General features: G+C 34.6%; 1 protein-coding gene across 1 annotated transcript; it reads right to left on the minus strand.

The window, feature by feature from the left end:
- Window positions 1-4,862: 4,862 nt before the first annotated feature.
- On the minus strand, window positions 4,863-9,061 carry LOC108480653 (leucine-rich repeat receptor-like serine/threonine-protein kinase RGI4). The gene is made up of 2 exons (XM_017783707.2): window positions 5,728-9,061; window positions 4,863-5,627 (listed from the first exon to the last, which is right to left on the minus strand). The coding sequence occupies exons 1-2, from the start codon at window positions 8,546-8,548 to the stop codon at window positions 5,146-5,148; spliced, it is 3,303 nt and encodes a 1,100-aa protein (XP_017639196.1). The 5' UTR covers window positions 8,549-9,061; the 3' UTR covers window positions 4,863-5,145.
- Between the last annotated feature and the right edge of the window lie 3,364 nt (window positions 9,062-12,425).

A 12,425-nucleotide genomic window follows, 5' to 3' on the forward strand; every position in this document is an offset into this window, starting at 1 on the left:
TTTTAGATTTCAGCAAGCTTCTTGCCATTTCAATAATTGTTCGATTCTTATGTTTCGCCACTCCATTTTGTTGCGGTGTATAAGGTGTTGTTAATTCTCTGTGCACACCCTACACATTACAAAAATGATGAAATTCATTTGACAAAAATTCTCTCTCCTGATTAGTGCACAATGCCTTTATACTTTTTCCACTTTGCTTCTCAACGACCACCTTGAACTTTTCAAAAGTCTCTATTTTTTCTGCTTTGGAGTGAAAGAAATACACCCAACTTATGCGTCTATAATCATTTGTAAATAATAAAAATAACGACTTCCACCCAACGATTCAGTTCTCATAAGACCACAAATATCAACATTTTCAAGCCCAAGACACCCAGATGCCCTTATAGAGTTGCCTACAGGAAATGACGTTTTGCACTGTTTCCCAATATGCACCATTCACACAAATTCAAAGACTCATTTTTTGGCAATTCAAAAATAATTTCCTTTTGACTCAACAATTTTAAACTTTTCACATTCAAATGCACATATTGTAAATGGCATAGTTTAGACTTATTATTCTCTTTAATAATAAGAACATGATTTTCAACACTAGAAAACTTCAAGAGGAAAAAGCTTGTTTAGTGCCATGCAAACATTAACAATAATCTTGTTCGACTTTTTATCTTTAATCACACATGACCCATCATTAAACATAATAGAGTACCCACTATCCATAAACTGCCCAATACTAAACAAATTTTAAGATAAAATACGAATAAAATAGCCATTATAAATGAGCTTTCTGTTACCGTAACTATTACTTATTGCAATTGTGCCCTTGCCCTCAACTTGCATTTTCTTGTCATCACCAAATCTCACATTCACCTTGTACGACTCATCTATCTCTTTGAACAAAAACTTTATCCATGTCATATGATTTGAACAGCCGCTATCCAAAAACCAAATGTCAGCTGAAGCTATAGTGTCATCTTGACAAGCCATAAATAACTTAATCTCTTTATCATCTTCTGCATAATTTGCTTGCTTATCCTTTTCTAATAATCTGCCTTTATAAGCCCATACTTGCAATAGTAACATTGAACATTATTCCTACAGTTTTCTATTTCTTAGCCATCTGCCTTTGTTCATCATATCAACAGCTCTTCCTCTGCCTTGACTACCTCTGCCATGGTAATTCCTCGTGCCATGATAACATCTTCTGTATGTTGACTTCCTTTGTTGCTCGAAAGAATCCCCCGTCACTTGAAAGGCCTTTTCGTCACTCTTCTCATTTGCTCGATTCAATCTTGCCTCATAAGATTATAAGGACTTCATAGGTTCACCAAAGGAATAAGATGCCATGTCTTTTGACTCCATAATAGTTGCAACAACATGATCAATCCTTGGAGTCAAACTCCTCAACACTTTTTCAACAATAGTTTGATCAGAATTTTTTTCTCCATAAGATCTCAATTGATTAATGGCTATGGTTGCTCTTGAAAGATATTTTTGCATTAATTCCTCAATTGTCATTTACGTCTCAAAATCTTGACGAAGAGATTAAAGCTTCACTATGATTACTTTAGAAGAGCCTTGGCATGCCATTTGCAATATTGTCCAAGCTTCTTTTGCAGTAGTTTGTGCTGTATTTTTTAAAAAAAATTAACTCGTGAATAGTCTGCTGAATAAAGAACAATACTTTGGAGTCCCATTTTTGATTTTCCCTCAACTTGGCCTTTTAATCATAATCATAATATTTATTCTCAACTAGGTCCCATAAATCTTTAGACCTAAAGAGCATATTCATTTTGATGATTCAGAATTCATAACTTTTGCCATGGAAGACAAGAATCGTTGATTAAATAACACTAAAAAATTGATGTTTATAATCAAGAGATATTCACCCAATAACAAGCATTTTATACAAGTCAGTGTTGCAGGCAAGGGAATCTTATTGCAATACATTAATTCATGAACAATGGTTTCACTATATGGATTTCTCTTTTTTGGTCTTGAGAAATTCAGCCAATAGAGATTGGCACTTGAAAATTAAGCCTACAATGAGCTTTTTCTTATATTAAATGATAATCAAGAATCCACACAGTAGGAGAAGGCTACCTTGAGAAGATTTTTTGTAAGTATATTTACAAGTTGATAGTGATAGAGATTTGAGCAATACCCAAAGTTTTGGGCTTGATGTGAATGCAAATAAACTTTCAATGTGCTTTATTTACCATGCAAAACTTGGTGTTAATAGTGAGAAGTTACCCTAAGATTGTCAGAGAGATCTTTGAAGAGCAAGAGGGTGGAGTTTGTAACTTTTTAATAGACTGAGAATTTTTGAGAGAAAGAGTCGATGACTTGTTAACTATTAGTAGGATTAGTACTAGTAATGATGATATCCCCCTCTTATAAGACAACAATACCAAAAGTCTGCCAAATAAACAATGATGCATCACAAGTAGAGGTGTCCATGGGTCGGATTGGGCAGGGTCCAACCAAAATATTAGGCCCGCTTGCTAGGTCTGGGCTCAACTTGACCTGAAAAATGGGCCTAAAATTTTGCCCAAGCCTGGCTCGAATAAAAATGCTAAAACTTTAGCCCCACTCGGCCCATATTAAATTTTTATATAAATTTTAAATATATATAATACATCAAAATACTAAAAACATTAAAATAGATGTTTCCCAACAAATTGAAAATAATTTTAAAATATATATATATTTATACTTAAACAACATTAAGATAGGTGAAACTTAATAAGCAAATGCCTCCAAAATAGTAACAAAATTAACAACAAAACAAGAGTTATACAATATTCAAACAATAACAACAAAATGATAGCAATATAATAGTGAAAAAACAACAAGAAAGTAGCAACAAAATAGTTAAAAAAAGAGCAAGAAAATAGTAAAAAAAAAAGCAATAGTTTTTTTTTTTGCATATTCAAGTCGGACCGAGCCGGGCTCGGGCCAGAAAAGCTTTACTCGAAGCCCGACCCATTTTCTAAACGGGTCTTATTTTTTACCCAAGTCCATTTTTCGAGCTTATATTTTTACCCAAACCCTCTCACTTTTCAGACAGAACTGACTCGACCCATGAAAAATTGTAATCACAAGGTAACCTTTTGAACCCGAAACTTCATAACTTCATTGTTGCATTTGAAAATCTAGTGACTTTTCGTCTATATAAATCTTGAATAGTTCACTATAAATAATTTGCACTGAAATTTTGAAATTATCCAAGTGTATTTATTAAACATCTAGAAAAAAAATTACTATAAATAAAATATCTCTACAAGTCATTTATGTAATTCATACTTGTTGATGTTTTCTAGACAACACATTGATTCTCTTTTTATAGGAAAATCAAAATTTGTTCCCACTAATCTTGTTAGAAAGTATATCTTGATCCATTTAAGGATTTCGAAGTTAGACATAATGGCTTCTCATTCATATATTTTGAATCTTAGTTTAGTACAGATAATTGTAATAAAATTTTATAATTACCCCAGACATTTTGAACAAAATTTACTAAAAATAAAATATTTCTTTCATAAAATTCGGATTTCAATATTGCTTAATCAACTAAAAATTAAATTTGGTAATACTTTTAACTATATATGGCTCGAGAAATGATTATATGAAATAGGGTGTCACATCATCTTGTATCCATTTTCAATTATTTAATGAAATTTCAGTCATTTTTTTTTATGTTATTGATACATAATTTTAATAATTTTTTTCTTTAAACCTTGAACCCCGAACTCAAATTTGAATCTTGAACCTGAACCCCAAATTTAAAATATTGAACTTTAAACCTAGTTTTTGGTTCAAGGTTCAAAATTTAAAATTTTTAATATCTTTACAATTGATCAAAATAATTACATTGAAATTTTGAAAAAAAAGTTCAACGTAATCTTTTAATTGAAAGATAAAACCTTAATATTCAGTCTTCCTCTATTACTTTAGGATTTTCATTCTTTTTCCTAACATTTCTTTTGTGTTTATTTTTATTTATTATTACTTTTTGAATTTTTTTTATTTTTTCTATTTTTGTACTTCAAGTAAAAGATTCACACCTCTTTTTCTCGTTGGGTTTTCTTTTTTATCTTTCATTTTAACCCTGTATTGCATTATTTAATTATGGGCTTTAGCTTAAAATCTGAAAAACATAATTGGGCTTTTATTTAGATTGGGTATTATATAAAATTGTCCCTTTAGCGAATAAACAGTTCATATATAGTATCCTTAAACTCTTGGTCTGATCACAATGAGATTAGTATTGTTTGAACGGTATTGGATCAATTAATCAAATCGGTTAAATTAAAATATCGGTTTAGAGAAAGGTTTTAAATTGATTGAATTTCGAATCAGTAAGAATAAGTTGAATTGTTCTTTTTCCTTTTTTAAATTTTTATAATTTATTATTATTTTTATCAAATTGATTGAACTAATTGAATTAGACGAGATGAACTAATGACTTGATTAGTTCGAGCACCGATCTAATTCTAAAATATTGGTTTTGATGCCAACTACCCTCACGTGAACAGAGTTTATGTTGTGCATCAATCTTTCTCCCCGAGCCATGTTTTGGGAAAGGAAACCAAGTGAAACTAATAACAAAACACCATAAACGCAGAAATGGATGTGAAACAATGATCAAGTTGAGTCCAACTAATGGATTAACTCTTTTAGAAATCTTGAGAATATTTAAATGTAATGGTATTTTCCACTGCATGTGCTGATGATTAGGACAGTCTTCAATACACAAACCCGGGTTAGTTTAGCTTGGGGAAGACTTTTAACATCGCTGAATACTGGAAGTAAAGTCTTTGTCAGACAGCACATGCACATGGAACATGGGACCATGTGACCTCTTCTCTTAAGCTGGTCGAGAAACAGAGAATCTTATTCCTTGCAATAACTTCTAATTACATAACTCCAGTGCTAACAATCATTGTTTCGGCTTCTACCTGCTTGCACTCATTCTCTCAATTCTCATCTCTACTCCCAACATATTCCTCTTCTCTCTTTTTACTTTACACTTAAGTGAAAGAAGTAATTATTAAGTATAGCATCAATTACAACTCAGACCATTTAACACTTCCCAAAGTTTCTTCTATGGACTGACTATGAACAAATTATGCACCACATAAGTAGCTACAAATTGAAACCTCCGCCTGATGATTGGATTGAATCATCCGAAAAAGCAAAGGAACAATTAGAAGATCCTTGAGAAACTACTGTTCTAGTAGGAGGTTGTGGTGATTGAGGCTGAGGGGCTGTTGAGGTTCCCTTTGATATGTCCCTCGAGGTCTCAACATGATGAATTTCTTTAAGCATTGCTACAACATCTTTCATCGTTGGACGATCGTCAGGCCGGGCACTGACACACAGGCATGATACAGCCAGTGTTTGTAGCATTTCATGCATAGCAGGGTCAGCCCTCCCTCTAAGCTTTGGATCCAGGATGTCAGATGGGTTCCGCTTGTTTGCTAAATGGTCCCGAACCCACTGAACCAAGTGTGCACCCCCTGGCAATGTTGGGTCCAATGGATGCCTTCCAGTTAGCACCTCTAAGAGGACTACTCCAAAACTGTATACATCACTTTTCTCTGTGATGCGTTGCATTGTTGCATGTTCTGAGAGTAGCCATGAAAGATTAGAACCATTAACGATTTATATGAATGAATTAAGAATAACAAGTTGATTGAACCCTGATTAGGACAAAGGAAATAATACCTGGAGCCATGTACCCATAAGAACCTGCTAGGTGTGGTCTTGGACTTAATTTGGAAAATTTATCATCTTCATTGCTTTTAATAACACGAGCTAACCCAAAGTCAGCAAGGAAAGGCTCATAGCCAGCACCTAATAAGACATTCATAGCTTTCACATCCCCATGCAAGATTGCAGGCACACAGTCATGGTGCAAGTATGCAAGGGCATGTGCCACACCCAGCACAACATCGTATCTAGCTTCCCATTCAGCTCCTCCTTTTCCAGCACCATGAAGGAGTGAACTCAAGCTTCCATTTGGAAGATAATTGTAAAACAGCAGTTTCAGATTCCTGTTTGAACCCCAACCAAGAAGCCGAACAATGTTTCTGTGCCTGATTGAGCCAAGCGTCTCAATCTCAGAAGTGAATGCACCAGACTCTTCTGATGACCACATCTTCTTAATTGCTAAGGTTTCACCATTTGGAATTATTACCCTGTATACGACCCCAGAGCTCCCAGTGCCAATCACATTAGCTGAAGTTAAATTGTGGACGATATCATCAATTGATAAGTCGAGCTTCTGGTACAGGGTCACTTCCCAATTATCATCCTCCATGAGGCCATTGTTAGCAAACCGGGCACGAACTAACATGTAGATAGCCAGTAGTACAAGAACTGCACTGCCACTTATAAGGATAGACATAGCTAGCTTCACAGCTGGCCTAACATGCCTTGAATGTTCAATATCAGCTGAAGTTACAACACCATTTGAAATATAGAGGTCTTTGTTTGACTCAAGGTCACTCAATGGGAGCTTTCGGAAAAATGGGGAATTTGGAAGTTCACCAGAGAAGTCATTGAAGGAGACATTGAGAGACACAAGGTTTTGTAGGCTTGCGAGGTTATCTAACTTACCAGAGAATTTGTTGTGAGAGAGGTCAAGTACTGCTAGCTTAGTAAGACCAGAGAACTCAGAGGGAATTTCACCGGAAAACTGGTTGCAGCTAAGATTGAGAGAAATTTCAAGTGCTGGAATCTGGCCTAGTTCCTTTGGAATTTCACCAAAGAAACCATTGTCACCCAGGTTCAACAATTGGAGCTTACTGCAGGCCAATATCTCAGATGGAATCCTTCCAGAAAGTTGATTCCTTCCCAAATTAAGCTTGGTCAATTGAGTTAAGGACCCAATACCATGAGTCAAAGGACCTATAAGCCTGTTGTCTGAAATATCCATGTATTGTAGGCTAGTAGGCAGAGAATCTGGCAAAGAACCCGTAATCCCATTTGAATGGAGGTCAAGAAATTCAAGGTTTTGAATTCCATTTATTGATGGAGGAATTCCTCCAACAAGGCGATTGTTGCTTAAGTCAACGAAATTCAAGCCCTTCAACTTCCCTATCTCTGATGGAACTGTTCCTGCAAGTTTATTGTCATTCAAACGTAACCTGTACAGATTGGTGCAGTTTCCTATATCTGGCGGAATAAAACCAGATAAATCATTGGAAAGTAGCAGTAATTTGGTGAGATTTCTCAAACCAAAAATCTCTTTTGGGATTGAACCAAATAGGCTATTGTAGGATAGATCAATTGCCTCAAGATCCTGGCACTGAGAAAGACTATCTGGAATATTTCCAGTCAGCTTATTTTGCCAGGCAAAGAATAGAGTCAAGCTCTTAAGGTTGCCAATGAGAACAGGAATCTCACCGGAGATGGCGTTGTTGTCGATTTCCAGATGAGTTAGCTCAATGCAATTTGAAATTTCAGAAGGAATTGTACCTGATAACTGATTAACACTCAATTGAAGCTCTTGAAGCTTCAAAAGTTTTCCAATGCTTCTTGGTATGCTACCTGTCAGATGATTATCAGATAAATCCACCATAGTTAGCTCCGTGCAGCTTCCAAGTTCATCTGGGATACTACCAACTAAGTTATTCTGCCACAATAGCAGACCTTGAAGCTTGCTCAGCTGACCGACTTGACTCGGGATTGGACCGGATATAGAATTTTGATACAGGTAAAGATTTTGCAGCTCACTGCAATTACCAATCTCTTCTGGTATAGGACCTGATATCAAAGATGTATAAATGGCTATGGTTTGAATTCTTTTCAGCATTCCTAATGATGAGGGAAGACTGCCAGAAATGCTAGTTTCAGCGAGGCCGAACATAACCAAGCTGGTGCAGTTCCCTATCTCCCAGGGCAGCTCCCCTTTAAGATTTTTATTTCCACCTGCTCGAAAAACTTGTAGCTTTCTCAATTCTCCAATGCTCTTTGGAATTTCACCGCTGAGTTGATTGTCATAGAGTGTCAGGTAAACAAGGCTGGAAAGATTCCCTATTCCTGACGGAACTTCACCTTCAAGGAAGTTTGAGTTGAGAGACAATGTTTCCAATTTGCTCAGTCTGCAAATTTCCAGGGGGATTTCACCTGTGAGAGAATTGCCACTGAGGTCAACATAACTTAGCTCATACTGATCACCGAGCTCCTTAGGGATTGTGCCTGTAAGATTGGTTGATGAAAGCACAAGGATCTTCAAGGATTTTAGAGACTGCAAATTAGAAGGCAATGAGCCTTGCAACTCTATTGCTTTCAACCTTATCTCAACTACCTCGCCTTGTGAGTTGCAATGAATCCCAAACCATCTGCATGGAGTAGCATCTAATGAACTCCACGATTTGAGTGCATCTCCGCTGCTGTTTAAGCTGTTCTTCCATGTTAAAAGAGCCTGCCCCTGCTCATCAATCGAGTAGCAACGATAGAAAAAAAGTGTGTTTATTGAGAGAAGTAAGGTGAAGGAGAAGATATTGGAGGAAAGCAGGAGATTCCTTGGTGTTGCAGGCATTGCTTAGAGAAGAGAACAGGTGATCTGTTTTGGGATTGAAGAGGGTTGAACCCCATGTTTTGTTTATAGAACAAATGCAGAAGATCTGGATCCAAGTGCACTTTCTTTTTCTAATATTATAATAGGTCTAGATGTAGTTGTTAAACAAGAGATGGTGATGCATTGCAGATGGATTTCTTATTTTTTTTTATTTCTTTCTTTCAGTCTTTATGTTAATCAGTCAATTAAAAGGAAAGGTTATTCTGATATTCTTCCCATTCTGTACCTTTTAACATACTTTGTTTTTAAGCCTTAATTTTTTACTACAATTAACTATCAGAAAGAACCCCAAAGCACCTCTAGTATGTCAATAAACCATGGAATTTATGTGCCAATCCAAGCAAGGTGTTCCATCAAATTTATGTGGTCACAGTTGACTACCAAGCCATGTGTTTGTTTCCCGTATAGTTTTCAGTTGCTTTTCTCTGATTTAACCAGCATAAGCACACATAATTTTGTTTGATACAAACCCTTTTCCCCCTCGCGGTAATGTTTGGAGCACATGGCCATCTTAAATGCCAACTATTTTGATTTGTGTTAAAATTCTGATATCTTTTATTACTTTTTTTCCTGCAGAGTTAAGCTAAGTGGGGGATGTTTAGTAAGTGTAAAAAGGCATTTTGGTTCGTTTATAGCACATTACAATAGTGAACATCACATGGAAGTAATGGAATCAAGCAATAAATTTTTATTTGTTTAAACACCAAATCTGGACAAATTGTCGGATAGTCTTTGCTATAAAGAAAATATATATATGAAATGGAGCTTGGCCTTGAATTGAAGGGACAACCACATACCAGCTTGACAATTCTTTATTGTTATTTTATTCACTATAATCATAATCAAATTTGGCCCACTGATTAAAAAACAAAAACAATACTCAATAATTAAAATCTTTCAAGATAAACAATACTAAATCAATAACAATTATGGGCTTGAGTTTCTTGAGAAAATGGGGTGAAATTTTTATTCATATATAGTGAAATTGCTAAATACGCAGAATCATAAAACAGTACTATTTTTGCTCTGCTCCACCTCCATCTACTGACGATACCTACCCTTTAATTTGACCATAAATTCTTACCCACTAGTATATACCAGCAAACCCAAAGTACCAATGCACATTTCTTGTAAGATTGTCAGATATTCACCACTAGTTAGTGGACCCTATAAGGTTCGCTTGTAATATATATAACACCAATGCCCAATACTTAAATATTTGAAACTTGTTTTTTCACAATCTCTAGCCAAGAGTTCATAGATACATGACATGTTAATCCAAGGAGACCCCCAAAAAAAAGTGGAAAAGAAAAGATGTATGAAAGCCAGAAAACAATGAAAAGAATAAAAATAAAGCGAAACAAAGCGTTAAAAGAAGAGACAAAGGGCACTCAGTTTAAACAGAGATGAAATAAAAACCATATAACAATCTAAATGGTCCCTCTTTGTCCAATTTCTACCTTTTGTTGTTCACTTTTTCTTAGTGAAACTCAACTTGGAAAACCTTTTGGTGTAAGGAAATAAAAAGGTTATGTTTGTAATATTATATTATGTTTGTGTTATAACATGAATGGGGGGCATCATCTCTCCTTTCTTTTTTCATCTTCTGCAACAATGTTAGGTAACTTTTTCAAGTTCCGAATCAATTTAACATATACCTATAAATGTAAAAAGCTTGAAAGTAGTGGATCTTGATTGCAATTTTAGGGGTATACTTGTCATCTTAATTAATTACTCTCTTTTTTTTTTAATTTCCTTTTAAATTAAAACAAAAACAAATCAAGAAGATGATTACAAATGGATCTATCTCTCATCACATGAACTTGATGTCTCATGTATTTATTAATTATTGAAGTTGTTTAAGCATCACAAAAATGAGCAAATGGAATCAAATTAAACTAGTAGGCAACAAAGGGTCACATGATGTGATCTTAGATTGCTGGTTTTCCAAATGGCAACTGTATAAGATTAGCTGAACAACAACAGACCTTTATTATACTATTTTTTTTTTTTTGTTCTCTGGTTTAAAATATATAGAGAGATTAGATAGAAATTATATATTTTTGTTTTTGAGTTTAATTTGTTTAATCCTCACTGTACCATATCAAACAACTTTGGTTCGTGGTGCATACCTTAATTAGTTTTTTGCTTGGTGTTGTTGGCATGAGACTAGCACATGAGAGGAGATATGCAATACATGAAGATGATGATGGGCAAATGCATTCTTTATACATATATATATGGATGGAAATGATAGTAAAGAGGTGGAGGTGCATGCTTGAAAGTCATGTAAGATTATACATGGTGGAGATGGGGAAATGTTTCAATAGTTATGGAACACAATGAAATGAAGTTAACACAATAACCCCCTCCCCTCACCTCTATACTAGAGCACAACAATCTATGCACATGATGTCCACTCCACACTATCAAGGCCTAGCTAAGCTTACCTACCTCTCTTATTTATATTTATATTTGTAATTGGGATGTTTTCAGCAGTGGACCCTGAACAAATGCATGATGGAGTCGACTCCATTCCTTTTTACATTTTGTACATAGCATTAGCACCTCCTCTCCTCTTGCATGGACTACCCAAATAATACAACAATCTTTTACTCAAAACTCAAACAAATGCCAATATACCATCCACTATTTCAATTGCTAGTGTTCCCCAAGCCTTCTAGGCTTTTCTAGCCGGCTGTAATGAATTTTAAAGTTTAATTCTCTCTCTTTTTTTGTTTTTGTCTTATCATTTCTAGTAAATATTCAATGTTGAAAACTTTGTTATACCAAATTTATTCCTAATGTCATCAATTGGTGTCAGTTTATTTGTTTATATATATATATATATATATATATATATATATATATATTATTGAAGATTTTCTGATATTCGATAGTTACATTCAACTCCAATTAAATTATAATCAAGTTAGGTCGAATTTTAAATAGGAAATAAACTCTCCCGATATTATTTTCTCTATATTCAAGACTAAATCTAAAATCTTATGTGAAGGATAACAAACTTCTTACCACTGGTATTCTTTATAATTTTGTAGTCTATAGTTTTTATTATTTTATTTTTGCTTTTACTTTTGCTCAATATATGCATTAAAGTTCCGCAATATGAACACTTTGTTGGCTTTCCCCATTGTCTTTTGTGATTTATGTGACAAGTTCTTTTGTTCCTTTCTTTAATTTTTGGTTAATGGAGAAGGCGAACCATATCCTTACGTTAGTGATTATATTATACTAGTTAGAAAACAGAAAGCTACGTATCATGCATTTAGAAGGTCGCATCATTGTCCCCTAATCACAGTATTGCCGTCCTAATCTTTCCCTAATTTCAGGATTTGGGTTCCCTACATATCCTTTATTTATTTCTTTATGATGGTACGAGCTTGACAATTATGGGTTTAAGTGAGAGAAAGCTTTTAAGCTCCGGTCAAAAATTTTGTGCTGACTGCTGATGGTTAAATCTTTGTTCTTTACTTTACATAGTTTATGATATGATTTAAACGAACATGATATACGTCGTGTTCATATAATCCTTTTTTAGATTTTGCTTACTAGTTCAAATACCCTATTTGCATCTCATTTCCTTATCTAGAAACTTAATAATTTGTTGTACATTTCAATTTCAGCCCAGGAGCAAGGAGTTTCTGTTAAAATATTACTTGGTCAAGAAAAAAAAGAAGGGGAATTGATGCTGATATTGCTTCTTGTGTGAGACATCAATACTTCACTTTCCAGTCACTTCATGTTTAAAACTATCCAGGCAAGCCAGAGAACAGAAAATCTTACTGGCAAACAAATCAAAATCCCATTTACACAGCCC

Source organism: Gossypium arboreum, chromosome 1 (assembly GCF_025698485.1).
Source record: "Gossypium arboreum isolate Shixiya-1 chromosome 1, ASM2569848v2, whole genome shotgun sequence".
NCBI lineage: Eukaryota > Viridiplantae > Streptophyta > Magnoliopsida > Malvales > Malvaceae > Gossypium > Gossypium arboreum.

What these genes read in the sequence shown, in the direction of transcription:
- LOC108480653 (XM_017783707.2), bottom strand. Translation starts at nt 8,548, where the DNA reads ATGCCTGCAACACCAAGGAATCTCCTGCTTTCCTCCAATATCTTCTCC. An exon ending in TTATGGGTACATGGCTCCAG is followed by an intron (nt 5,628 to 5,727) that starts GTATTATTTCCT and finishes GGCTACTCTCAG; the next exon opens with AACATGCAACAATGCAACGC.